The sequence below is a fragment of the Falco punctatus genome (assembly GCF_963210335.1).
Source record: "Falco punctatus genome assembly, chromosome: 4".
Classification (NCBI taxonomy): domain Eukaryota; kingdom Metazoa; phylum Chordata; class Aves; order Falconiformes; family Falconidae; genus Falco; species Falco punctatus.
In genome coordinates, this window is record NC_137583.1 from 24,642,432 (window position 1) to 24,667,443 (window position 25,012).

Sequence of the window (25,012 nt, forward strand, 5' to 3'; positions counted from 1 at the left end):
GTTTCCTTTCTGGCTGTTCTGCAGAGGATAGTATAACAAATGGAGTGTTCTGTGGCGTAGACACCGTTTCAGTTGGCAAGAAGAACAACCTTCTCAAACTTGGGCAACAAGACCTGGTTCACAGTAGGCCGCTGAATGAGAAGGACTTCGCTCCCTCCCCTGCTTAGTTCTCTAGACACCAGGATTCAACAGCTGAAACCTAAAGCCTGGTGACCCTCCTTTCTGCTGAGTGAAACCTCTAAGTTGTACAGTTTCTAAGAGCAGCAACAAGAAACTCGGGTAACGATATCTCTTCTCCTTATACATACATGGAGGATGCATTTACTGTTCGCAATAGAGTCCAAATTCATTACCTCTATTATAAACTGTGTGTGAAGGGAACTAAAACCAGACCCAATGAATTGCCTTATTTTAAAACCTGGGGATCAGGAAGGAACGACCAGGTAAAAGCAAACACAAAGCATTGCCTATTATTAGCTATCTATCTATCTCCTCCAAAAAACCCCACAAAACTAAAACCAGAAGGCTAAAGAAGATGAATTAAAACCTTCAGGAAAAGGTCCTTCTCCTAGAAGTAGCTGCCTGGTGTCAGTAAGGTTCATGGGATTTATCTTCCATTTTAGGCCCAATTAAATCACTCTTAAGATAATCACTGTAGTGAAGGGAAAACACACTTTCTCTCCCTCAAATTATGTATTTGGCTTAAACACCTAATGTTTAAGAAGAAATGAAGTGAACTTGAAAACAAAACTCAAGAATGCATTTATATTTGTAGTTCTCTTTAATGATATAAACCTCATTTAGGTAGTAGTAGTAAGCCACAACAATATAATGCCACATTTAAACAGCATTTAATAAAATGCATAACCTAAATCATGCACTGCAATACTCTATATACAAACACAACAATGCAAATTCCTCTTCATGACTGAAGACGTTGTTTAGATATAAAACGGGGATTAAGAAAAAGAACATGCTGTTATTTTTTAATGATATCACACATAACAATGCTGATTTCAGAAAAGCAGCTGTGAGAAATTAACAATTTTTGCAATATTTTTAACTTGACATTAAAATATAATAACATAAACAATAGTTTTCTTGATTATAACAAACAGAGACTTCCAGAAAATACCCCAAGGAATGAAGAGTAGATCATTGCTTTTATAAAAATTTGCTGGTTTTGTAGGAGCTCAGAACATCCTGGTATGCCAAATAGATACAACACTTAGACAAAATGCAGTTTTTCAGTTATGGAACTGTTTGAACACTGACTTGCAATGTACTTTGGCATACAGATTAGTTATTAAGAATATTCCCACATTCAATGTTGTTTCCATATCTGAGATTTTTAACATACATGCTTTAAGTAACGTGCTTTCTTCTTAAAGAATATCCTTTTAATTTGAAATTTATTCAGTCTTATTTTTAACCCACAACCAGCAAAAATACTTTTAAATGGACCTGTGTCCTCTTATCATTTATCTAAGATCATTAAAAAATGTACGAGAAGCCAGTTATTCAGGGGTGTTAGATACCTGGCAGTAGGTACGCTTCTCAGACTTTTGCCTTCTGTGATAAAATAGAGAGAGCTGATTTCACATTGTACAGTTTCCACATAATACTACAACAGAGCCTTTATTGCCACTTAAATCTGAGCATGTTTTGTCCTTCAGAATACAAACAATTCAACATGTATATAAAACAAGTACACAATTTTAAAATACGCTTTTTTCTAAACTGACAATTTAATTTTTAAACAGATTAAATCCTGATCAGTACCCCATTTGGCTTCCCAATCTTTAAAAATGTTACTGCAGTACGATGACGTTAATAGATATTCAGGTTTCCATTCAGCCTCTGATAAAGAGGAAAGCAAACATTACTCAAACAGCACTGATTGTCAAGACAGCAATGAAGAACCATCTGTCACAGGAATTCCTGCCATTAATTTAAGTAATTTTCCTGCTGAAAATCTCAAAAATAAGGTTTGAAACAAAAGCTTGCTACAAATGCTTAGTAAACAATATAGTAAGAAACAGAGAGCATTCTTAGCATTTTCCATAGCAAAGACTTCACGAGCAGAAGGCCTGACCCCAAAAGAGACTTGTGCTTTTGTTTAAGCGTGCAAGAAGCTGCATTATTTTAATTGGTGTCTCCTTGCCTGCTTAAACATATACACATCTTTGCCCCGTTGAGTACAAAAGGTAGAAATAAATGCCCAGAAAATTCCACTTCACATTTTTAATATGACAGAAACAAGAGTTGCTGAACTACTCCCCCACGCGGTCTGTGAAATGCTTAATAGAATTACTTTACAAAAGGCTTCCTTTGTAACTTAAATCATCAGAAGGGAAAAGGAACAAGAACTACTTATATTTTGATAATTTAGATGTTTGAATACTCCCTATGAGTAATAAATTGTCTTACTGCAAGTCCAACTTCATAAATGCTCCATGTGTCCAGCTCCCACGTGAACAATGGGAACTTCACACACACACTGAAAGATCCGCACAGATAACAGTTTCAGGAAAGGACAGAACATGAAAACTGACACTAGTCTGACAGCTAAATGAACTAACCAGCTTTGTTTAGTTTAAGTAGACCTTAATAAAGAGAATAACCTTGGGAAATGAATATACTAATTGAAATGCATCGTGAAGATCCTGAGTAAGTCTTGATGCTTGCTAAGAAATAAACTAACTGTAATCTCCCTCTTATTTGGTTACCACTGTAACAAAAATGTTGTTTTATTGAAGAGAGGACATAGTCACATAGTCTTTGTTTAATTAACGGTTTGGTTTCATGGTTATAGTTACAGCAATATAAGCATTGATTTTTTCAACAACATCCACTGCATCCTATTCTGTGTGCAACAGTTCAGTGATAAAGGGCAACTTGGTTCTCTTCCGATTAGTCCCTGCTGAACACTTGGAAAAAATCAATCTCTTACCAAGTTTCACTGCAAAATAAAAATTTACAAAAAAGTCTCTCAGAAGCTGGAAAGAGAATGATTATGTACTGAAAACAGGGAAGTATTTTCTATGACTGTATTTATTTATCATTGTTAACATACATTATATGTTCGATTAACTATTCACTGGCAGAATTCTACGCGTCAAATGAGAAAAGGTAAAGGGTAAAAACCAGAAAACCAGAAAACTGACAGAATATACTTGTCAGTTCTGAACAGAAAATGCTAAATTCAGGCTGAGTTTAAAAAATGGTGCAAAGCTCTGAAATTCATGAGGATTCACCTGCTTAAACAAGGCTTATTTTGGACTAAGAAATTTAAACTGGGAAGCTCTGGATCAACAAATGAATGAAAAGCTTTAACATACAGAATGGTATGAATGCACAGCTACGTATCTGTACATATATACATACACTACACCTTTTTATACACTGTACATAATATATTTAGACGGATAGGTATAAACATATACATTCATACACACATACATACAACTATGTACATATGCATTAGCTGCTTGAGTTTTAGACTTGAACACGCAGAAATGCACAACAGTGGGAGGCACAAAATAAAGATATGTAAAAATCTATCAAACCCTTTAAAAAGGATGAGGACAGGCATGAATTTAACAATAGTAAGCCACTTTCAAAGCATTGATGTAACTCAGACAATAAAACAGGCTGTGGGAATTACAGAACATTATGACAGTATCTGTGAAGAACTTGGCATGACTCCACAACAAAAAAGCTCTGTAATAAGGTAATTCTGGGGCTTGATGTTTTCCAAGTCTAATATTATTTAGACTTAGAGCACTTAAACTTTATGAAGAATTTTCCTTTATCTTGCAACCTCAGTATAAATAATGTTCTGATTTTTTTTGCACAAATAACTTCCCATATAATGTTGACAACACTGACTACAGCAGAAGCAGCGTTGTAGCATTATCTAGCAAGAGGGGTTATGACATTTTTCATCAAACAATAAGCCTGAACTTCGTTCAGGAAACTTTACTGTTAAAATGAGTCAGGAACTTTAGAATTAAGAGGTGCAAAAAGTAAATGTTTTCATTTTCTCCCCTTTGCCATGCCCTCTTGTTAATGTTTCATATCAAGCTGTTCTTTAAACTAATTTTCTGTCATTCAGGATCAGTAGAAGCTGGCAATTCGTCCTTCCTCTGCCCCTTACTCTTGTCTACAGGGTGAACATGGCCTCATTTTGTCGATTCTCCCTGGATATACGGAGGCATTAGGACTGCAGATGTGTGCTGCTCTCACAGCAGGCCCATGCTTATCATCAGAGCAAACCACCGCAGTAGCTGTCCTGGCTGTTGTATGGTAGCGTGGCAAGCTACCATGACAGATGGGAACCTACTTGTTTGCCTGCTATTTCTGTGTTTCTCTGATGGGCAAGTGTAGTTGAAAAAGAACCATCTTCAGTATCTTGGATGAAATCATTCAGGAGCCTGCAGAAGCCCTGCATACTATACACAAGAATGAAATCACTGAAGTTTTACAGTCTCTGCCAAAGAAGAAACACTCAGGAAACTGGTTTCGCCTGGAAGCTTCAGCCCTGACTTGTTTTCCCTATTACACCTCAGAATATGCCCTCTGCCAAAGGGTACTATAATGATAACGCAGAGCCAGCTGTATTCAACATAGAAGTCTTGAGTCAGTGCTGTTGACTGGAGGTGTTGCAGCTGCCCTGAGGGCCAAGGGCTTCAGTCAATGATAAAAAAAAAGACTTGGCAAATGATACCAAGTAATCAGTGGTGACCAACAATAGTTTCTTGCCCCAGAGTGCTCTGAAAACTAAGCTTCCTTAACAACTAACATTTTTGGGCATCTAAAATAAAGGCTTGTATGATCTCTTTGAAGGATCTCTCCTTGGAGATTTATTTTTTCCTCTTCTACCAGTTCCATGCCAGAGTAACTCCACCTGGCACCAAAAGCATTGTATCTGATTTACAAACCATGTAAATAGGCAGAGAAAGATTACTTTTGCACACGGTCTCAGTTCAGCATCTCTTTAGTTCAGCGTAAGGAAATCAACAGAAGTGAAGTAGTAGTCCTTCTTTCCCTTGCCACAAATGCAATAAAAATCATTATTACAAAGTTAACCCAAAATGCTCCTACACAATTGTTGACCACTGTTCTTTTTATCTGCAAGATTCAAATCTAGTTCCTTCTCAAAAGTTAGAAAACCAATGAAGCACATTGAGAAGGAACATTACTCTGCTTCATGACCACTCCCTGCATGCCACAGTTTCAGTCAGCATAGAATTCTAACATTTGTCTGAATGAATTATTACCAATATACACATATGCTCAAGTGCACATAGATATAATCAGATAGTTTATCACTGTATTTCTACTGAGTTAAATAATTTCATTTCAAGAGCAGCAGAAACAGGACTCGAAAATCTTGGAGAGTGGATTTTAGGCACCAAGTAGAGGATCAGTGAGATGACACTTTTCTTAGAATCACTGTCAGTGACCCCTTGATTCCTAGTTCTGTAAACAGAAGTTTGGCATTGAAATTTGGCCTTTATGAAAACAAAAACTATTTCCGTACTTAAGAAACAGTTTTTCAATAATTGTTACCATAATAAAAAACTCTCCCGCCCCATATTCATAAGCAAAAGTTTGCACTTGCAAAGAAGAAACAAAATTAAATTAATTTAAAAGTAAAGCTAGTAAGATTAGCCTGTTACCATCTTCCAGTTACTGGCAGAGGCGATGAAACAAACCTCGGAAATGAAAAGAACTACATCAGCACTGCAGTATTTTCTGCAGAGATAGTTTCAAAACATGGAGTTGGACCAGATGTTCAGAGGTCCCTTCCAACCTCAACCAGTCTGTGATTACACTTGGAATTCAGCACAAAGAAGCCCTACTGCGGTGGAGAACAGGGTTTATATTTTTACGTAGCAGTGTTTTAAGTGATTCCTTTCAGTGTCTCTCCATCATATGCCAAATCTGGCTCATTTTTGTAACAGCCCTTGAGCAGCTGTTACAAAACAGCTTGTGTTGTTTTGATATTAATATCACAAATAACTTCTCTTGAGTGAGAAAGATTAGGTTATTCATCACATCTATCTAATTATTTATAGCTAATATTCCAATATGCAAAAAATTTTAGATTCTGAGTAATTCTTAAGCTCTAGGATATACCATATGCTCTCCACATTTCTACAGTCCAAACTATTAGTCATAAGTGGAATCCTAACAGTGTACAGTTAGAGAAAGTACTTTTTGTTAATGGCATAAGGACTAAATTATCTTGGTTCTGACAAATGCAAGCCAGCAAATCATGCTGATGATGCTGAAGAGAGACTTTACAGCTTTTAGGTGGTAATATCAGAATCTTCAGTATGGAACATTTCACCTATTAAATGCATGCACAATAAACCAACCCTAGATATGGACTGCATTGTTGTTACTTCATTAACACAAATTAATAGTTTGTCCCTAAAGTCCTGGAAACTATTTGCAGAGTATGTGACTGCTAGAGATGGATGAAGGATATCATTATGTGGTCTTGCATTTGTGGGGAGTGTAGTTTATTTGTAAACAGAGCTGCATGATATTTACCATTTTAATTGACAAAAGTAATGCAATGCATACATTTTGCTTCATGCGATCCCTCTGTTCCCAAAAAACTGTAGTGGCTTTATTTTGTTTCCTGAACTGTTATGCTCACAGCACAAGTAAGAAAAGTTAGGAAAACAAATTTTTGCACAAAAACGGGGCCCTTGGTTACTTGAAAAATTGGAAGTTTAAATTATGTTTGTAATGAAAAAGCCAGCTGGTGTACATTCGCATTTGGGGAAAAAAGATTCCAGTGGCTAGGTTTTGTGCTAAGGAGTATTTAATTTGTAATTAACAATGCTTACTTACCTGCTTAAATGATTTTTACAAAATACTGAAAGCAAATTAACCTGCATAATCTTTTTTGCAATGAAAATATCACAATAGTTCTATGCATAATACTTTAGAACAACAATAACATAATGCGATAAAAAATTAAATTTTATCAAAACCAGCCACAGTTCTTTCCAAGGTAGCTACTTCTTCTGACATTAGTATCACAATTAACTTTTAAGTTGTGTAACTTTAAAACAGGGACTTTGCATCAGGAGTGTGGACACAATCACACAAGAAGTTACACTGCAATAAAACAGCTAGTACAAAATTCTGCATTCCAGTTGACTTAACATTCTGAGTGTGGACCTTCCATCACATTAAAAATATGACAATTTCATTTGTTACAGTAAAAGCTGAGAGAAACAAAAGTGCAATATTACAAATCTCTGCATGTATATTGGACTTTTTGTAACACCCTTTGGAGAAAAGAAGATTCTGGATGCTGTAACAATGGTAACTGTAGAAGACTGTAATGCATCCAGAAGCTAAAATTAAATAGCCTTCCATATCACAATGAGTGCTACAAACGTGAGCCTTCTAATGAGAATGAAGTATACCAGGTAAGGACTTTTCATTACATCAGAAGCCTCATCTTTTGGCTACAATTCAGACCCTTAAAAGACACAAACACCAACCTGGCTGGTGTTTCTAATTAAGTGTCAATAACAAAAGAAAACCAAAAGTGCTTAACTTATCATTAGATTTTTGTTACATATAAATACACAAGTAGAAAATGCCTCTACCTACCATACAAATAATTACAATAATTGATGTGTCTAATGAGCCAGGATCAGATGAGAGTATTAATTGCCATGACTTTTCTTTAAGCTTTGATTGTTTAAAATATTTAATGTCAATAACAATAATAAATTATACTAAAATGAAGCAATGCTAGCAGCTAATGGCCAACACTAGGAAACATTGATGGCTCATCACTGTAGACAATTACAAAGTAGTTAATTTTACAACTCCATGGTACATTGGACATTATCTTCCACTGTACATGACCGAATGTCAATCCTGACTGTGTTTCAGTTTCAAACTGAGTCACAGGAAGGTTGAAAGCTCTGTAAAACTGGGAGTGCTCAGTCAGGGCAGGGGAGGGAGGCGGGGAAGAAACAAAGGAAGAGAGCTTTGTAATATACTCTTGCTGACAGCCAGGTTCTACACATCTCAGTTTTTAAATTGTACCTTTGTCTGGATGATGAGGGTGTTCAGGAGTACAGAGAGAAAAAGTAAATTTGGAAATAACAAAGAGCATACTCAAAGAGCATCACACAGCTGTACTTGAAAGTGACTGTTCTTTCCAGTTAATGACTGATTTCCTCCACAATCAAAAGGCTTCCTATTAGAATAACATTTGTCATGACTGTGTTGGTCTGAATAGAAACTTTAAGGAACCTGAATATTTCATCGCTACTGTGGAAAGAAATAAATTTTTTTCTCCCAGTTTGGGTAATTACTATAGCACATCATAGTCACTATGACTGCATCATACTGTGAATTACAACTGCACTAATTAACAGATTATAGTTTCATATGATGTGGGTATCTGATTTAAGAATCCACATTAATATTTCTTAGCAAAAAAGCAAGTGACTTTTTGTAGAAGAAATGATTGTCTCCTGTAGCATTCTACATTTTCACAGAAATCATTAGCATTTTGACTAAGGACATATGCAATTTTTTTCATCTTCTATACTCATAAGCAGGATGTTGATGACATCATCACTTTGACAAGAAGTGCTTACAAAGTGCTAGTATTATACCCTGGCATTTATTAGATATTAATTCCAAGGATATTTTTAAATATATACATACTGTTCTTTTTTACTTTTAAAGTAATTTTATTACTAATCTCTGATATTATAAAATTCTATTTTTAACCACTGATAATTTCTAAATACAAAGCATGTGAAAAGTATGTTCAGTAATCTATAGCCTTTTAAATGAAAGGCATCAAAAATATTCCTTGTGGCAGAAAAGGTCCAATAGCAGGTCTTTGAATAGCTGCTTAAATTTTTGTCAATGTCAGCAAACAGACAAGGCGAAATCTGATAGGAAACTGGTAATAAGTTGGAAACATTTGAACATACCAAAATGCTATTAACTTTGTAATTGTATGTTTTTTACGAAAATTACTTCAATCCATCAAATTGTGGTGTTCCCACTACACAGACGTGCCAGTTATTTGGCCATTATATTCTGCTGTTTCCATTTTGAGAATGTAGGGGATTATGCTGTCAATGGGAACATTTCCAATGAGACCAGTAAAAAATAGTTCCTCGGTAATGCTAGAGCTCATCAGCCTAAGTGCTGGCAGGCGAACTAGAATCCGGGCTAGCCTGAAAAAGAAGTTCAGTGGATTATTAATACATATAATACCAGTTTAAAGTACTTTGTGGCTAAAGAGCTGGATCTGCTTTTATTATTACCATAACTCATGAATGGGAGTAAAGAGGCAATTAAAGCTAACTGAGCTACCACAAAAAGAATGGTTGCTTTTCTATCCTGCAAGTGAAATAAAAAGCCCCCCATCTTTCTTTGTGGTTTTCCAATGAAAAGGACATATTAATGCCCTTTTTGGATACAATGGGTATGTAAAAACACACAGTTCTCCAGGTCTACTTGTGAAATTCCCAACTCTGGAAGCACTTCATAGTTCAGGACAGTGCTGAGGCTAATAATAGTCATACTGACTAGTGAGAACATCTGCACAATTTTAAGAGTAAAATGCTTAATTAAAATTTAAATCATAAACAGCATAGTCCTCAGTTGCCTAGCAACTTAATGACAAACCAGATAGCAAAAAAGGGACTGGATGCATATAGGAGGAAACAAGAGAATCTGCTTCCGAAGAGAAAAGGTGGAGGGATGTGCTTAGTCATACTTTTTGCCAAATGCTGTGGGTTTTTTACATACCAGGGTGTTATCAGACATCCAGTAAACTAAAATGATCATATTGAATTTCTAGACTTTTAATGCATTTGGAATTTAGTACAGTGATGAAAGTGTATCAGCCGTGTTTATATGGCAGATGTATATCAAAAATGGCTAGATAAACAAATTTTCTGAACCAGAGCCACGTAACAGCATACCTCAGGCAGCACTGAACACAGGCTTCTGGAGAACACTTATAAGGTCCATCCTGCTAATATACCACATCTTGAAAACTTCAGGGGAAAATTGCAAAAAGATTCAAAATATGCTGCTGGTTTTGTGAAAATTACAACACCTGTGCTTCTATCTGAATTTGTGCCAGCCAGCATTCAGTTGTTAAAAAATAATCAGATTTTTACTCTAAACTTATCGATATAGACAATATCAATTAAATTACAGCACACTGTTTGGGAAATGTAACTCTCTGATTTTCTTCCTTGAGCCACTAATAAGTATACAGAACAAATTCTGTATTTCTTTTTATAGCAGATATCCAGCTCTCGTCCATCTAACTAGAGTAACTGAACTGTACACTGAATAAGAATGTGGGATTTGAGGATATTTCTGAAGTAGATAATCCCATCTTCACCACACCAAACTAGGAATCCTGATGCCCTTTCGGTTGCCCCACACAATGTTAACTGCAAGATGCATGCAGAAACAGGTTTCTGAGATGGGAAAAGAGCTCTCTTACAGACTTTTGTTTTGTTTTTTAAAGCTACACTACTGAGACCTGACTTAAACGTATGGGATTGCATGCTTCCTTACACGGGGATACCTCTCACAGTAAAAGAGAATGTGTTCTACGGTATATTGCTAGACAAAAATTAGAATTTCCCTTGCAGTGCAGAGAATCATTATGTTGATGGAGTTTGATGGAGACTGTTAGAAGATAGGGTAATTATTTCTAGCCAGTAAGAAACAGAAACAGTTGAGAGGTGAAAAAACAAGTTGGATACTTTCAAAGAGAAGTCCTTCGAAATGTAAAAAAAAAAAACCAAAGGAGAAAATAAGTAGGTCATGGAATTTCTTGTAAATAGAAGCTTAAGAGTTTGTTACTGTTCCCCACACGTAATCGTCATTTCTCCAAGGTCTATATACTGACAGTTTTAATACTTTTCTGCATATATAACTTGACAAATAAAGTATGATAATCACCTTTTATTATCTCAAAGCCTCTTTGACAACTAATTTGAAAAAGGAGGCAGTTTGACTTAAAGAAGTTAGTTATTCTTGAGACTTCTAATAAAGTAAGTCTGTTGACTTTTCTAAACATGGCAATGAGACTCCCCACCCCCACAAAAAAAACCCCAAAATTCCCTCAAGTTTGATTTACATGGAAGAAGGTATACAGGTATTCTTGCTTCTACCTATCTTTAAACAAACCTGCTTGCTTTTATGAACAAGGTTCTGTTTCTTTCTCATCAACAAGACAAGATGTCAAAAAAGAACAGATGTCAGAAAGGAAATTTTTACATCAATGATGCTATTTTTGTACTTTTGCCAGCTACAGCCCACAACATTACTTTGGGTACTATAGACAATAAATACCTATAAGTATCTTCTGGATAGGTTTTTTGTACATAGTCCTGCAATTCCATCTGTGCCTTCTCCTGGAATTTTTCTATTTGGGTTGAACTGGTCAGACCAGGGTGATCTAAAGAAACAAAACATTTCTTTATGTCAACTGTTTCCCTATACCTTGTGAAATATATGTAGTTACCAGATTCTCACATATAATTTCATTCTCTTGTATTGTGATGTTCAACATGTTAGCTGTATAAAGGAAACCATTCAACTGGACATTTGCTTCTGGCTTCAGAATTAGCTTGCTCAGTTTTCTCTATATAGCTGTATGTATCCACAAGGAAGTGGAAAAAGATTAAGCCTGCAGGTATGTCCCAGGCAATGACACTCTTAGTTTATGTTTCTAACCTTGCTACCTTGCTTTTTTAGATGTGTTTGCCTCTGTGATTTTGACTAACTATGCTGACTGAGCAGTATCTACAGTTGTTTTCTTGACAAATCAATTTCTTGACCTTCCCAAGTCTGTCTCACGTTTTAATTCCAGCTGGGTCAGCTCCTTAAAGAAAGTCACATGATCAGAAAAACTCAGAAAATAACACATCTGACTATGCCCAAATATCTTTGGTGTTGTGTTCAAAGTGCTTTTCCCTTGAAATGGGACAGCACTAGCTTCAGTTTGGAGAGTTTCTTGTTCTTCCAACTTGAATAAAGACCCTAATAAACTTAACGCAAATGCTACAGTCTGCAAAAAAATTTCAAAAGTGAACTTCTGCATACTAATATATTCTAAAAAATGTAAGTTTTATTACAAAGAGGAAAACAGTAACAATGCAAAAAAATAACCACCCAAAACACCCTGATAACAAGATACTCCTTTTCTTTGTATTTTGTTAAATTCATAGTAGTAAACACCTTTGAATTAAAGTAAATAATTTACATCTATGAGCAAGACTTTCCCTTTCAGTCAGCCTGTCAGCAGTTATAAATTAACCTTTGTGTGTCCTAGGAACGTTTCTCCACCTTTGCTGAAGACTCTATCACTTCCCATTTCTTTAATGTGCTTGCCTTATCATTCCAGAAAATCTCAAGTGTCTCCTTTGAGTAAATCCTCATATCTCATAAACACTGTTAATCATGTATTAGTTGTCTGCTGTTATTTTTTTGGTAACAAATGGAAGACAGCCTGGTTTACATTTAGTTTTGGAGATTTTGTGGAAGTTCCATATGAAATACTGTTGTATTTCTGCTCATATTTCAGCAATCCCTCCTATGAGTGTATTAGAAATACTGAAATTGAAGACAATTTCTTTCTGTCACTGTGAGAATGTATTTCCTCTAATCCTTCCTGCCATTTACTTCACTAATATTGTGAATACACATCCCAGATAACTTACTACTCATGGATTCTCAGCTGAAGATAATTGAGAGTCTAGTCTTCTACGGTGGGTGTACAGGAAATACCTGATATATTGGAACTGTAAATAACATGGATATGTTGCTCTGAAGTTATTTTTAAAGTGTGTATTTTTTGTGATAAATTATGGTGGAACAATCATTTTATCTGCAGCTTAACAGATCAGTCTGAACTCAAGACATTAGTCTCATAAAAAAAACACCTGTTAAAACATTAACATATGAATGCTTATTATTTGAAAAGATGTGGTTACGAAATTCCTTACCAGGGCTAAAGAGGACTATAGCTTTAAGGTATGCATATTCATATCCATCAATATCAAGCTTGGCCATGCTGTTACAGAACTCCTGAAGTTTCCAGATGTGTTCCATGACTTGCTTTATTCTGTCGCCAGAAAGTTTATCTACAAAAAGATACTGATTGCTATTTCATGTGAGCAAGTACATCTGATATATTAACCAATATCCTTTTATAAAAGAAATGAAGTGACATTTTAAAGTCTTTTGTGTCATCTGCTATCTTAAAACCACTTAACATAAGGATGGACTAAACAATTACGGAAGTGAAGATTTATAAAGCTGAGTCAGACATAGGGCTAGCAAACAGAATGTTAACACTTTTGCATAATTTTGCCAGTACAGCATAATCTGCAACACCAATCCAGTTCCAGTGATGTACTGTTGTGAGCAGAGACTCTCAAATTATGATGAATTATTCTACAAATGGCTAGAGTGATTCTGGAAATGAACAAAAGCACAAAACAAATGCTATCATGTAATCTTAATTTTAAATTCAAACAGTAATGAGGTAGTTTTTCCAGAAGTGAATGCAAGAGCAGGAACAACAGTGCTACTTTTCCCTCTATCTGTACTTTTAGAAGTTAATTTTTCATTTACGGTGGCGAAGTCTTCTTTCCTTCTGATGGGGTAAATTCACTCAAATACATGTACACAGATTCTTCCAGTGTTTGAAACATCATGTTATGTTGGCTTAACATTCTTTCTTAAGATGTTGATTTTAAAAAACCCAAACATATATATTATTTGTGGATAAGTTACAACTGAGTGGTATTAGCGGCTCAGCTAGGGAGAGAGAGATTTCTGTTTTGGTAAATACCGCCTTCTCTCCGATGGCATATCTGCAGACTAGTCAAAGAATGAAAACCGTAGAGATCACATTAAGACAAATTTTATATTATTTATTTATATTATATTATATTTATATATATAAAATATATATTATATATAAATATATAATTAATAATTACTATTATCAAACTTCAGAGAAAAGTCAGTTCACAAGGGATAAATCCTTTTCTTGAGAAACACATCAGAATAATTTTATTCCAGTCAAGATCTCTAATGCTAAAATTTCATATCATAATAACTCGAATATTCTAACTTTGCCTGTCCAGTCAATAGTACATATGATTGCTTAGACTTGTGCGCCTTACATGAAATCTTTGATTTAATTTGTAACTAATTTACATATTTTCTGAAACCACAATAAAGATTGAACAGAAGAAACATTTTTTGCACAATGTCTTGAAATAAGAATGAAAGCATAATCTACATTTCCAAAATAGATGAATTATGATACGAGTTTTTAGTTACTCAAGATGGATCAAGATAGACATGATGTAATGTTTTTATTTCTGTATTAAGTGGGAAGCAATGGTGCAGAAATACTCAGGAAAAGTGAACTGGAATTCCAGAGTTTCCAGATAGCCTCATCACTAATATGCTTCCTAGATAAAGTTCTGAAATTTCTTCACTCTGTTTTGAATTTTAAAGTTATAATACACAATATAGTATGATAACTTTACAGAATAGATAAATAAATAATAAACAAATCATAATAAAACAAATCATCCTCTTTTCTTGGCCACTCTCAGGTAACATGGTATGACTGGAAGTACAGGTTGCTGAACAAAAAAATTTATCTTTTTCTTTTTTGAGACATGGAAACAGAAGTAGAGCCAGCTTAAGGCTGTAACAGCCCCACCACTTACTCCTCCAAAACCTCATTGCCTGGGGTGTAGGTGAAAGACATAGATCTACTTATTCTGACAGAGATACAATTAAGAGCCTAACTCTGCAGAACATACAATGTGCATGTTTCCATATTAGTCTTTTAAACTCTCACCTCTCTCTCTGTAGAAAAGGAGCATCAGTATGTTGTATTTTGAGGGCTGTCCAGGCTCTCTTAATTTACAAAAAAAAAAATCTCACCCCCCACCCTGTATTCAGTATGAAAGCATGGTATCCATTTAAGAATCAATTTCTGTCTGATTTATTATAATGAAGCTAATAAAGCAGATTAAAGCAAATTTACTTTACTAGGACTTAAGGCTATTAAACATTTCTTCTCAGATTATCTACTTTTGTACATTTTATAATTCCAGTCAACTATTACTCTCCTCAGTAAAAGCCTATTTTCCAATTTTTGCTCCGTGCACAATTAATGGCACCACAAAAGTAAAACAAATTGGCACCAAATAGTATTGTGTAACTACTTTTAACTCACATTTAAATTTCAGCTAGCTTTCATGTGATATGCTGTGTTTGCAGAGTTTAAAGCTGCTAGTATTGATTTTTCCTCCTATTAAAAATGGAATGCTATTTTCACACTAATCAATCATATTGATGGGGAGCATCTTTAAAGAATGGAAAAAAAATAAAACCAACCCATCCCTAACAGATTACCATCCATTCTAGATATAACCATCAACATGCCAATACTGAATTTAAAAAAATAATAATTACATAAAACTTCTTAAGAGTGTCAAGCAAGTAGGTTATTTAATGCTTCAAATGGTACTGCAAAATACATTAATCATTACTACATTATAGCAATATCCAAGACCATTATACTTGCAAGAATATTCTTGTTGTGAGTTGGCAAATGCTATAGTTTTATGCTGCAAAGAGGAGAAGGAAAATTCTGGAAGGAAAAAAGTCTGGTGTGGTTTGGAAGAAGACATTCTAAGAGGGAAAAAAAAATGACATCTGGATGGGAGGAAAGCTCTGTGAGCACACCCGACTTCAGGATGTACTCATCCTTCTCTATACTGCCTGTCAGATGTAGAAGACAGGAGAATACATCCCCCAGCCTTATCCCCATTTCTTCCATGGGCACTTCTGTCCCACAGAGATCTCTGTGAGTGCAACAAAAGTTACAGATCACCAGGGGAAAGGTAATTATGCAAGAGGAGGCTTCTCCCACTGGATCCAGGGGAACAATTCTGCCACTCAATAGGAAACACCTAGCGAGAAATGTTATATAAACGTTCCTGTGGTGTTGACAGGACTGAACATGTGTAAGAATCACACACTGAACACATACCTTCCTGTATGCTGTTCTGGAGATGGTTGACAATAGCTGCCAGGATAGTAGACAGACTCATCACCTGCGCGCACTGTGCCAGGCCTAAGGTAAACAGCTCATTCCAGCAAGCACGCACAAGGCTTGTATTACAGTCCTGCCTATAAACAACAGAAAATCACAGAACTGTAGGTAGTTTTCATATCAGGTTGGTATTACCCTATGTTAATATAACCTATAATTATGTTAATTATAACAATTCATAATAAGGATTAATGTTTTGCAAAGCACTTTACTGAAAAGGCATATATTAGCATATTACAAATATTTCAAAAAGCAAAAAGCAGCAATAGGCTGACTACAGGGAACTATTTCAGGTTAACTGTAAAATGATGCTCACTAATTCTTTACCAAGATATATTTCTACACGTTAAAACGCTTGCTTTTGATGTGGCTTTAGTTTCTGTCACTGCAGTAATATCTGATATAGTAATCTCCTCTGCAGTCTTCTATTGTATTCTTCAAAAAGGAGAGAATATTGCATACTCTTCACACATTGTAAAGAATTCATTTAAAATTAAACAATACCATCATTTAAAAATTCAAAATAGCTGAAAAGTGTTCAGATCAGTGCTTAAATCCATTAGAAAGCAAACCATTCAACAGAGTATGTCCATTTACCCAAGAGCTTGAAATGCAGGTATGGACCTAGCCCAGTGCATAGAGAGGAAAAGTAGTCGTGATGCAGACTCACAGATGTAGTGTACATTAAGGTACTCTGGCATGGGACTGGGCATCGTCAGCTGCAAAAAACAGAAGTACAGTACAATATATACGGTTCAGACATAAACCAAATGTTATTATCAATGAAATAATCAGCAAAAACATTCAAACATTCTGTCATAAGCAACTGTGTGACAAGAAATTGTCAAAGAAAAACTATACTAAACTCATTAATACTAGCAAGGAATGCAAAATGGGAATAGGAGACAAGAAATCATGTGGGAGACAGCTCAAATGTTTCCCTTTAAAATGTTTTAATATTCATTTAATAGTTCTATAAATTTCATTGTTCTATGGAGTGTTGGCTAGCATCACAGTGCTATAAAAGATCTTTTAAAACTTTTTTAAAAAAGAATAAAAATAAAATCTAAACCCCTAATATCTAAATATCTATTACATGGCAGTCATGTAATAGGAATCTACAATCACAAAACACCATTAATAGAAATAAGCTGGTAGAGTTTGACTACATTAAGTATTACTTATTTCAGTAATGATCTTTGTATTTCTTGAAACAGTGCAATTTGATTACAGCAAGATGAACACCCTTAGTGTTTCTCACACAGTTTATCAGCGTCTGTGTGTTTGTATTCCATTGAAGCTGAAGCACCTCTAAAACACAAGACCTTTTTCAGTGGTCTAACGATAAGCATCTAAGAAGGCACTGTAACCTCTATACGAGGGAGCCTTTTAGATGGAAGCTTTATGCTATCTAGAATTACAAATTAACTAAGCAAGGCATCATACTATATAGATGATATGGAAAGTGATCATCAACAACACTGGAAAGTGAAGCAAATTTTAAAGCATTCTTCTCTCTATGGAAAGGTCTTATGAAATAACACCTATACTATTTAGATACAATTTTCACTCTTGCATGCTGTATTAGAAGCTTTGTAACAGCAGATGTTGTCCTAGATTATACTGCCAAAACTAAATATAAGAATAAAGAAAACACAGTAAACTTATCTTGGGTTATGTCTTAAGTGTTAGTTTGCTTAGTAAGACATTTAAAGAAGCACAAAGCACATACCTTAAATGTGACATGTGTATCTGTAAGTAGGGGTCCTTCCACCTCAATAATTGGTGTTGACTGATCTCTACTGATTACATGAATATTCCCTCCTCCTGTAGGATCCATCCCGTCTGCCAAGTTATGAGCTGTTGTACCATCTGTGGTATTAAGTGCTTTAGCCAAAGTATCAAATGCCCTGAAAAAAAAAAAAAGTAGTAATGAACAGCAAAAGAGTGCTTCCTTACACCTTAAAAAAAAATCACAGCGGTCAAATTAAATGCTATAAAGCATTTTCACTTAGAGGTAACGTATACAGGAACTGTTTATGCTAAAACACAAGGCCAGACTTTTCATTACAACCTAGCCCCTCTGTACTATTTGGACATCGATAAAAGGAATAGATCCACCTGTGCATTGCTGATAAAAGATGTCCCCTGTAAGGCAGAAACATTTTACTACTGTAAATCCTGCTCTAATAGGTTTATGTTAGTATTTGTACTAGTAAAGGTGTTTCTTGCACTTCACCATTCACTATACCCTCCTCATCTTGCAGTGTTTAACAGATCTCTGTGAGGATTATACACCAGATGCACTCTGGACAACACCCTGCAGTCCCAGTCCTTGATGTACAATTTCTGGGAACAGCGGAGAATAGTGTGGTTCCCTTCTAGACAATATGTCTGTAAGATACAATATGGCCAGATATTCCTGATCTCACAGGACATACAGAGCCTTAGAAACTGTCTGACAGTAACGTAAGAGAGACTGGTCCCTTGACTCCTTTATACACCAGCTGGGCTAATAACAGATCTTAGATTTAAAGAAGATTTTTGTGCTCCAATGTCATACCAGTGGACAGTATTATGGTATAGTGCTGTTTTGCCAGTATTTTTGTCAAGTTCTGAGGAGGGTTTTTTGGATATTTTTTTCTGCTTTAAAGAAAGAGTGCAACTTTGACTTAGGTCAACCTTGCGGTGTCAAGTATTTTTAAGTATCAGTTCACTCAAAGATTTTAAATAAAAAAAGACTAAAAAGCCTGAAGTTAAGCTCCTCTTAAAAATCTTCTGCTTGAGAAACAATAGACAGGTTTGAGACCAAGTATTTTTCTTACCTCACTATACTGCCAATTTATGTTGTCCTTCAACACCCAACACACCCCAACAAAACGCCAAACAAAAACAACCACAAAACCCCCAACCATAAAAATCTCAAGCTCTGCTGGAAATTTTAAGACTCCATGTTACTTTTCCCCATTTTTCTCATTAATAAAGACAATAAAGACTTCAAACTCTTTTTAAACATTAAAAAAAATAAATTATTAATCTTAGTTTAACTACATTTCCCCTACATTCCCAGCAGGTATTATGGCAGCAGAATCTCAAAAAAGAGATCTGCAGTAATACAGAGCAGGGCTAAGGGCATGAGCACTGTGGAGGAGAAGCTTCCAGGTAACAAGCCTATCATATAAAACAGTACCGAAGTGTTGCTATTTCTCAGAGTCACCAACTAGTCATTTATCATTTTTCTGAGTATGAAATCTGGTCTAGCTGCAGAACACTACATTTATAACACAGGACACAGTTCTTCACAAGAGGACAACAGCCAAACCTGAATTTCTAAAGAATTGGTTTTGTGTTTGAAAGTAGGGGGCAATCTTTACTGTGCTTGGTGTCACAATGCCAAATTACTTTGACAAATGAATGTAAGTATACACGGTACAGAACACTAACTGCTAAATAAAATGCAAATATAAAAGCATACCGTGTAATCTCACTTGCAGATTGCTCTTCTTGTTGAACTTCAGAAGTATCTCCATTATTTAGCGACTCACTGAGATTAGCAAGAGATGTTACAACATTTGCTAGTGTTCCTAAAGCACCCTGGCTTGTTTCAGCCTAAAAAGGAAGAACCATGTCAGTAGATCAACATTATAGGTGATGTATCATATGTAAATTTCCCGCGGTTTTAATCTTCTTATTCTTTTTCCTTTATGTACCTTTTTCCTTCCTCCTGAGCACCTACAGGAAGAACAATGATCTCTCAATGATCTTTAAATCCTACTGTAATCATCAGTCCTAGCCCCAGCTGACACATCATGTAGGGAACTACCTGTGGCTGACCTTTTACAGAAATACGCCCATGAAAAGAAATCATGTTGCTGTTCATCAGCTTATTACCTCCATTTGTACAGATCTTGAGACTTACCCCAGCCTTATCTTCTCAAGAGCAAGAATTATTAATGTCTATGTACATAGCTAAAATAATCTGAACAAATATATATGTTCAGAACTTAACTGAAGAATAATACCTTGGAGTCAGCAGCTAGGAGGACTGTTCCATCATCCCTGATCAAAGGCTGCTGAATATTCACAAGCATTCCTGGATCAAGAAGACCTGCTGACCTGTTCAAAAGCATAAGGCATGTTACAGTCAACAGCATTTTACATGAATCAGAAGAATTTCTAACAGCCTATGTCAGAATAAAAAGGATTACCAATTAATTAACAATTTAAATAAAAAAAGTAAATTAACAATTTAATGAAACTCAGAGTTTATTCATTAGGACTTAAGTCTTTCTGAAATTTTCCAAAAAGTAGTTTGAAAGGCAGAAAGACTGGAACATATTTTCCTTTCCTGTGCAAAAGCAATGGCAACTCCCCAGACAGCTGTCACCTCATTTGCTTTTTATGCTGGTTTATTCTTTCTTAAGGAAAGTTGTCTTCTCACAATCTCTGAAGTCACTTAATAGCTCCAGAGTTATGGATCAGACTTGGAAGGAAGGTGTAACTGTGCATTCCAAGTTAAACAATGGAGAACACTGAATTAAGAAGTTATGCTAAGAAAATGTATTTTGCATTCCAAAATATAGTCATGAACAGTTGTGTAATCAAGGTCTGCATAAAATCTCTGCTGCCTTTACTTCTGCTACTTTTTGACCAAACATTCTTTCCCTTTGCTGTGTCTAATTTAGGGAGACAGCGGGAAGCCTTTCCAGTCAGCAAGGGTAAGTTTGTTACTTACATGCATGACAGGTCAGGCCACGGGGAATTTCTAGTTTAAGGGGTCTGAGACTAACACCCAACATTGTGAACTATCACAGGCAGCAAATCATCATGCATTATGCAAATCTGAATCCTACATAAAAAACAGTCGTGCTCAATGACTATAATATTGTTTATAGGACTGTAAGGGATCTGTGGCACAAGGAAATCTCAAATTAGCAAATGTGTCTGTAAGGAGTACTTTTGAACAATCTGATTTGCAAACAAGAACACTGGAAAAAAATTCTCCAAGAAATTTGCATCCCAGTCTTCCCAACTGCAGTGTCATTTGTTCAACAGAGAATATATATATGTGTGTGCATAAAATGAAACATACAAATATATAAAAACCTGAATACTGAGATCCAGTATCTTTAGGTGGTTACTGTCCATTCATAAACTAACTGGACCTACAGTTCTACAATGTGTTATGTAGAGTTCCTTTTTATTCTATTCAGGATAAGAGAAATCTTGCCTCTATTTATTATGATACACATTTCCACACCCACTAGCTATGGTGACAACTGAGAGCACAGGAACCATCTCAGAACATCTTCTGTATAGTAAAGGAAGCTGCTGTTGTTTTGCTATTGTTGAAACTGGTCTCTTGGAATCTGAATCAGTGGTCACTGCAGTCTCTTTTACTACTGTCTTTAGGAGAAGGAAGACATAGCCTGCCATTAGCAGATTTGATTTCAGAGAAGTGCTAACCTGAATGAATCACAATGTAAGCCTAACTGCTTTTTGCTTGAGTATCACATACTCGCTTGTGCTTTGACCTGGCTGGACATGAGCCAGCTCTGAACTGAAAACCACCCAGCTGTATTCAGACATAAAAACTTCCATGAGAAGCAGAAGAGTCTAGTTTGGTCTTGCTAATGGAAACAGACGATTTCTGAAAGAGATCTCTGTCCAATTATTTAGAATGGGGTAGGGGGTGGGGGAAGAGTATAGGCGTGCCAGCAAAGTAATATGCACAAATAATAACTGTAAAGACCACCTGTTAAACTGAGGTACTCACCGTGTCCCATCTTTATCTGCCACAAATGTTGGAGTTGCTATTAGAGGGCTTCGCAGATCTTTTCTGATATAGATTTTTTCAGTGGAAGCTGCACAGTTGGTTGGTTTTTCACGCTGAACGTCAAAAGGCTTTCTTTCACTTTGAACCGCTACATAAAGACAGAAAACATGCAAATTTGAAAGAAAATGATTCAGCTGAAAAATACCAAGAGAAACTAAAATTATCACAATAGGATTTCAGTTTGCATAGTTATTATGGTATATCAGCTTACTGCAAAACTGAAAATTTAATATGACGACTGAACAGACATAGGCTCCAATTTCACAATACCTATAATTATGTAAATTTTAAACTAAGAAAGTTACAGATTGATCATTTGCTTTAAGTTTTGCTGAACTGGAGTCAAAGCTTGCTACTTCCTTGGCATTTAATAAGATAGAACATTCTGCAAAATGCGTTTTCAAATTGTTTATTTATTTTTTTTAGACATAAAGCTACACCTAAATGTTAGATGCAGTCATACTCCAGATGATTCGAAACAATACAAATGCAGAGTAAACCCAGAAAAACTCAAGACAGGCAAGTTATGTGAGAGATGCCGGTTAATTCCCTGGGAGACGTCTCTGCATGATATGCAATTCACTTGCATCCATTCATTGCACCCAGTTAGGGAACAGTATTCAAAAACTAACTAACCTTTTCAGAATTTAAAATATTTCTGCTTGAGAAGTGGAATAAAATAAGCTCAGTCTCCAATCTGCCAAATAAGTGTGGTAGCTCTTTTAATAAAAATGGTAAGAAACAGTAACGTTGTAATTTTAAAGGAAATGAAAAGTGCATCTTTATAATATTAAGGCATTATTATTAAACAGATTACGAGAAGTTAGCTGGAATCGAAGTCACTGAACTTTACAAACTCCTCTACAGCTTGGCAAAACATTCAACTGCATTGATTTTTCACCTGAAAATGAGGATAATAACATGAATAAAAGACTACAAAGATAATATAAAGAATTTTTTGAAGTGTTGTACTAATATTAGTTCTCACACTTCGCAAATGTAAGACATAATATAAATGAAGACAGTATTTATGTGCTATTCATTGTACCAATTTATTATACAGTAGCTATTGCTCTAGAAGATTAACATTATTAATAAGCAAAGAAAAAAAAAATCAGTTCTCCTCTATAGCCCTTTTGCATGTGACAGTAAAATACATGGATATGTGTGTCTCTGTCCTCATAACCAGCAAGAGTTATTTAGTTCCTGATTTTATTTTTGTTAGTATTGTTACTGTCAGCAAAATCTAGGGGCTTACAAATAGGTAAATCCGTTTTGTGGCATGGTGGATACGTAAGTATTAATCAGAAACCTGGCCCAAAGCCCAATAAAGTAAGTGAGCATATAGCTAATCATATTCAGGTAAGAAAGGTTTAGCTTCTGGAAATGCAGCAGTTTCTCCTATTACAAATATCTCACCCTATACTCAGCACAGCGTGTGCAAAGTACATCAGCATCATTACAGGTCTGGTGTTGCAGAGTGCAAATAAATCCAAGATCTCCCTATTTACAGCTTAAAGTTCTGCCTCCCTTGAACTCAGTGGTTGGAACTCATCCTGCCTAGATCAGAGTGGAAAAAGAGAAGTATTTGTTGCTTCACCTTACATTCTCCTTAAATTTATCACAAAACAACCAGATAATAGGCTTCACGAAGTGCTGGACTGAAGAATCAGAGGTGTCATAAATTGGAAACAAAATACATTGAAAGACATGTTTGGATGCCAACACTGGAATGATACGAAACACTGCGTACAGTATATTGTTCAAAATATGATAGTTTATATAATGCCTCATAATACAATGCTCACAAATTACCAAATTAATAGAAAAAAATTAAAAGGAAAAAAAGGACATCAACTACTATCCCTGGGTGAAAAAGCAGCAAAAATAAACTAGAAGGAAAGCATGAAACACTACACTCTGATTTATATCCATCCATGTTAAAATATTTTGTATTATAAACATACAATGTGTTTGTAACATGCATTCTATGTGAGGCACTAACTGGGCTCCTCAAAGACTACAAAACAAATTTCAGTTTGTTCAAAAAAAATCACTACTGCACCTCAGACATAAAATAGTGATGAAAGAAAGGTACTGTAGATGCTTTGGCTGCCAAAATGGAGAGAACACACTAAAAAGTGGTAGTCTACATAATTAATTATTTGGTAGGCACAATATCACATTGGGACTTAACACTCACATTCCATTTTCATGCCCATCTCCAGACATTTCTTAAGCCTACAAAACTGGCAGCGATTCCGATGATGTTTATTGATGATACAGTCCTGGTTGCTACGACAACTGTAGGTCAAATTCTTCCTCACACTCCTTTTAAAGAAACCTTTGCATCCCTCACAACTGACAGCACCATAGTGACGACCTAGGAAACATACATAGTTATCAGATGGAAATTACTTATATTTCAGCATAGAAATGTTCATCTTAAGCAAGTAAAACATTTGTGAAAGTCACTCTTTAAATTTATTTCGTGTTCTTACCATCATCTTGGACTATGAAAGCATTGTTAAAGTCTTACAGGATGTTTCTTGCTTACATATTGTCAGGGGTTTTTGGTGGGAGAGTGGAGAGAAGAGAGGAAGGCTAAGGCTATTTTTGAGTAAGAGGCCTGTGAAGTGGTAGTTCCCATTCTGGACAAGTACAGATGCAATTTTATCTGCTGTTACAGATTAGATATATTAAAATATAGATATATTAAAAGAGCACACAGTCTAAGAATTTACTAATTTCATAATACAAGTAATTTTACAATGAAATGCAATCTTAAAATTCCTACACATATCAATTTTGTAATTCAAATTACATAACTTCAAAAAATAAAAGCAAGCAAGACAGAGACACAGTAAGGTGCCTTCTCCATAGTATGAAAGCACAGGCTCCTTTCTTGGCTAACGTAGAAATTTCACCTTGTAGAAATAATACAGAAATAGACTCCTTGTTACTGCATGCATCTGAAACACTGAGGATTC

General features: G+C 35.4%; 1 protein-coding gene across 7 annotated transcripts in view; it reads right to left on the reverse strand.

Annotated features, from left to right (window-relative positions):
- Positions 1-3,036: 3,036 nt before the first annotated feature.
- NR2C2 (nuclear receptor subfamily 2 group C member 2) overlaps positions 3,037-25,012 on the reverse strand; it is a 46,613-nt gene continuing 24,637 nt past the window's right edge. For all 7 annotated transcript variants that reach the window (XM_080387620.1, XM_080387616.1, XM_080387614.1 and 4 more), the window contains 10 exons: positions 24,226-24,405; positions 21,963-22,110; positions 20,209-20,302; positions 19,662-19,795; positions 17,919-18,096; positions 16,784-16,905; positions 16,124-16,263; positions 13,044-13,181; positions 11,389-11,494; positions 3,037-9,242 (listed from right to left, as the gene is read on the reverse strand). In XM_080387620.1, the coding sequence (XP_080243746.1) occupies positions 9,068-9,242; positions 11,389-11,494; positions 13,044-13,181; positions 16,124-16,263; positions 16,784-16,905; positions 17,919-18,096; positions 19,662-19,795; positions 20,209-20,302; positions 21,963-22,110; positions 24,226-24,405 (1,415 nt within the window). In that variant the 3' untranslated portion in view covers positions 3,037-9,067. The remainder of the gene's footprint in view (positions 9,243-11,388; positions 11,495-13,043; positions 13,182-16,123; positions 16,264-16,783; positions 16,906-17,918; positions 18,097-19,661; positions 19,796-20,208; positions 20,303-21,962; positions 22,111-24,225; positions 24,406-25,012) is intronic.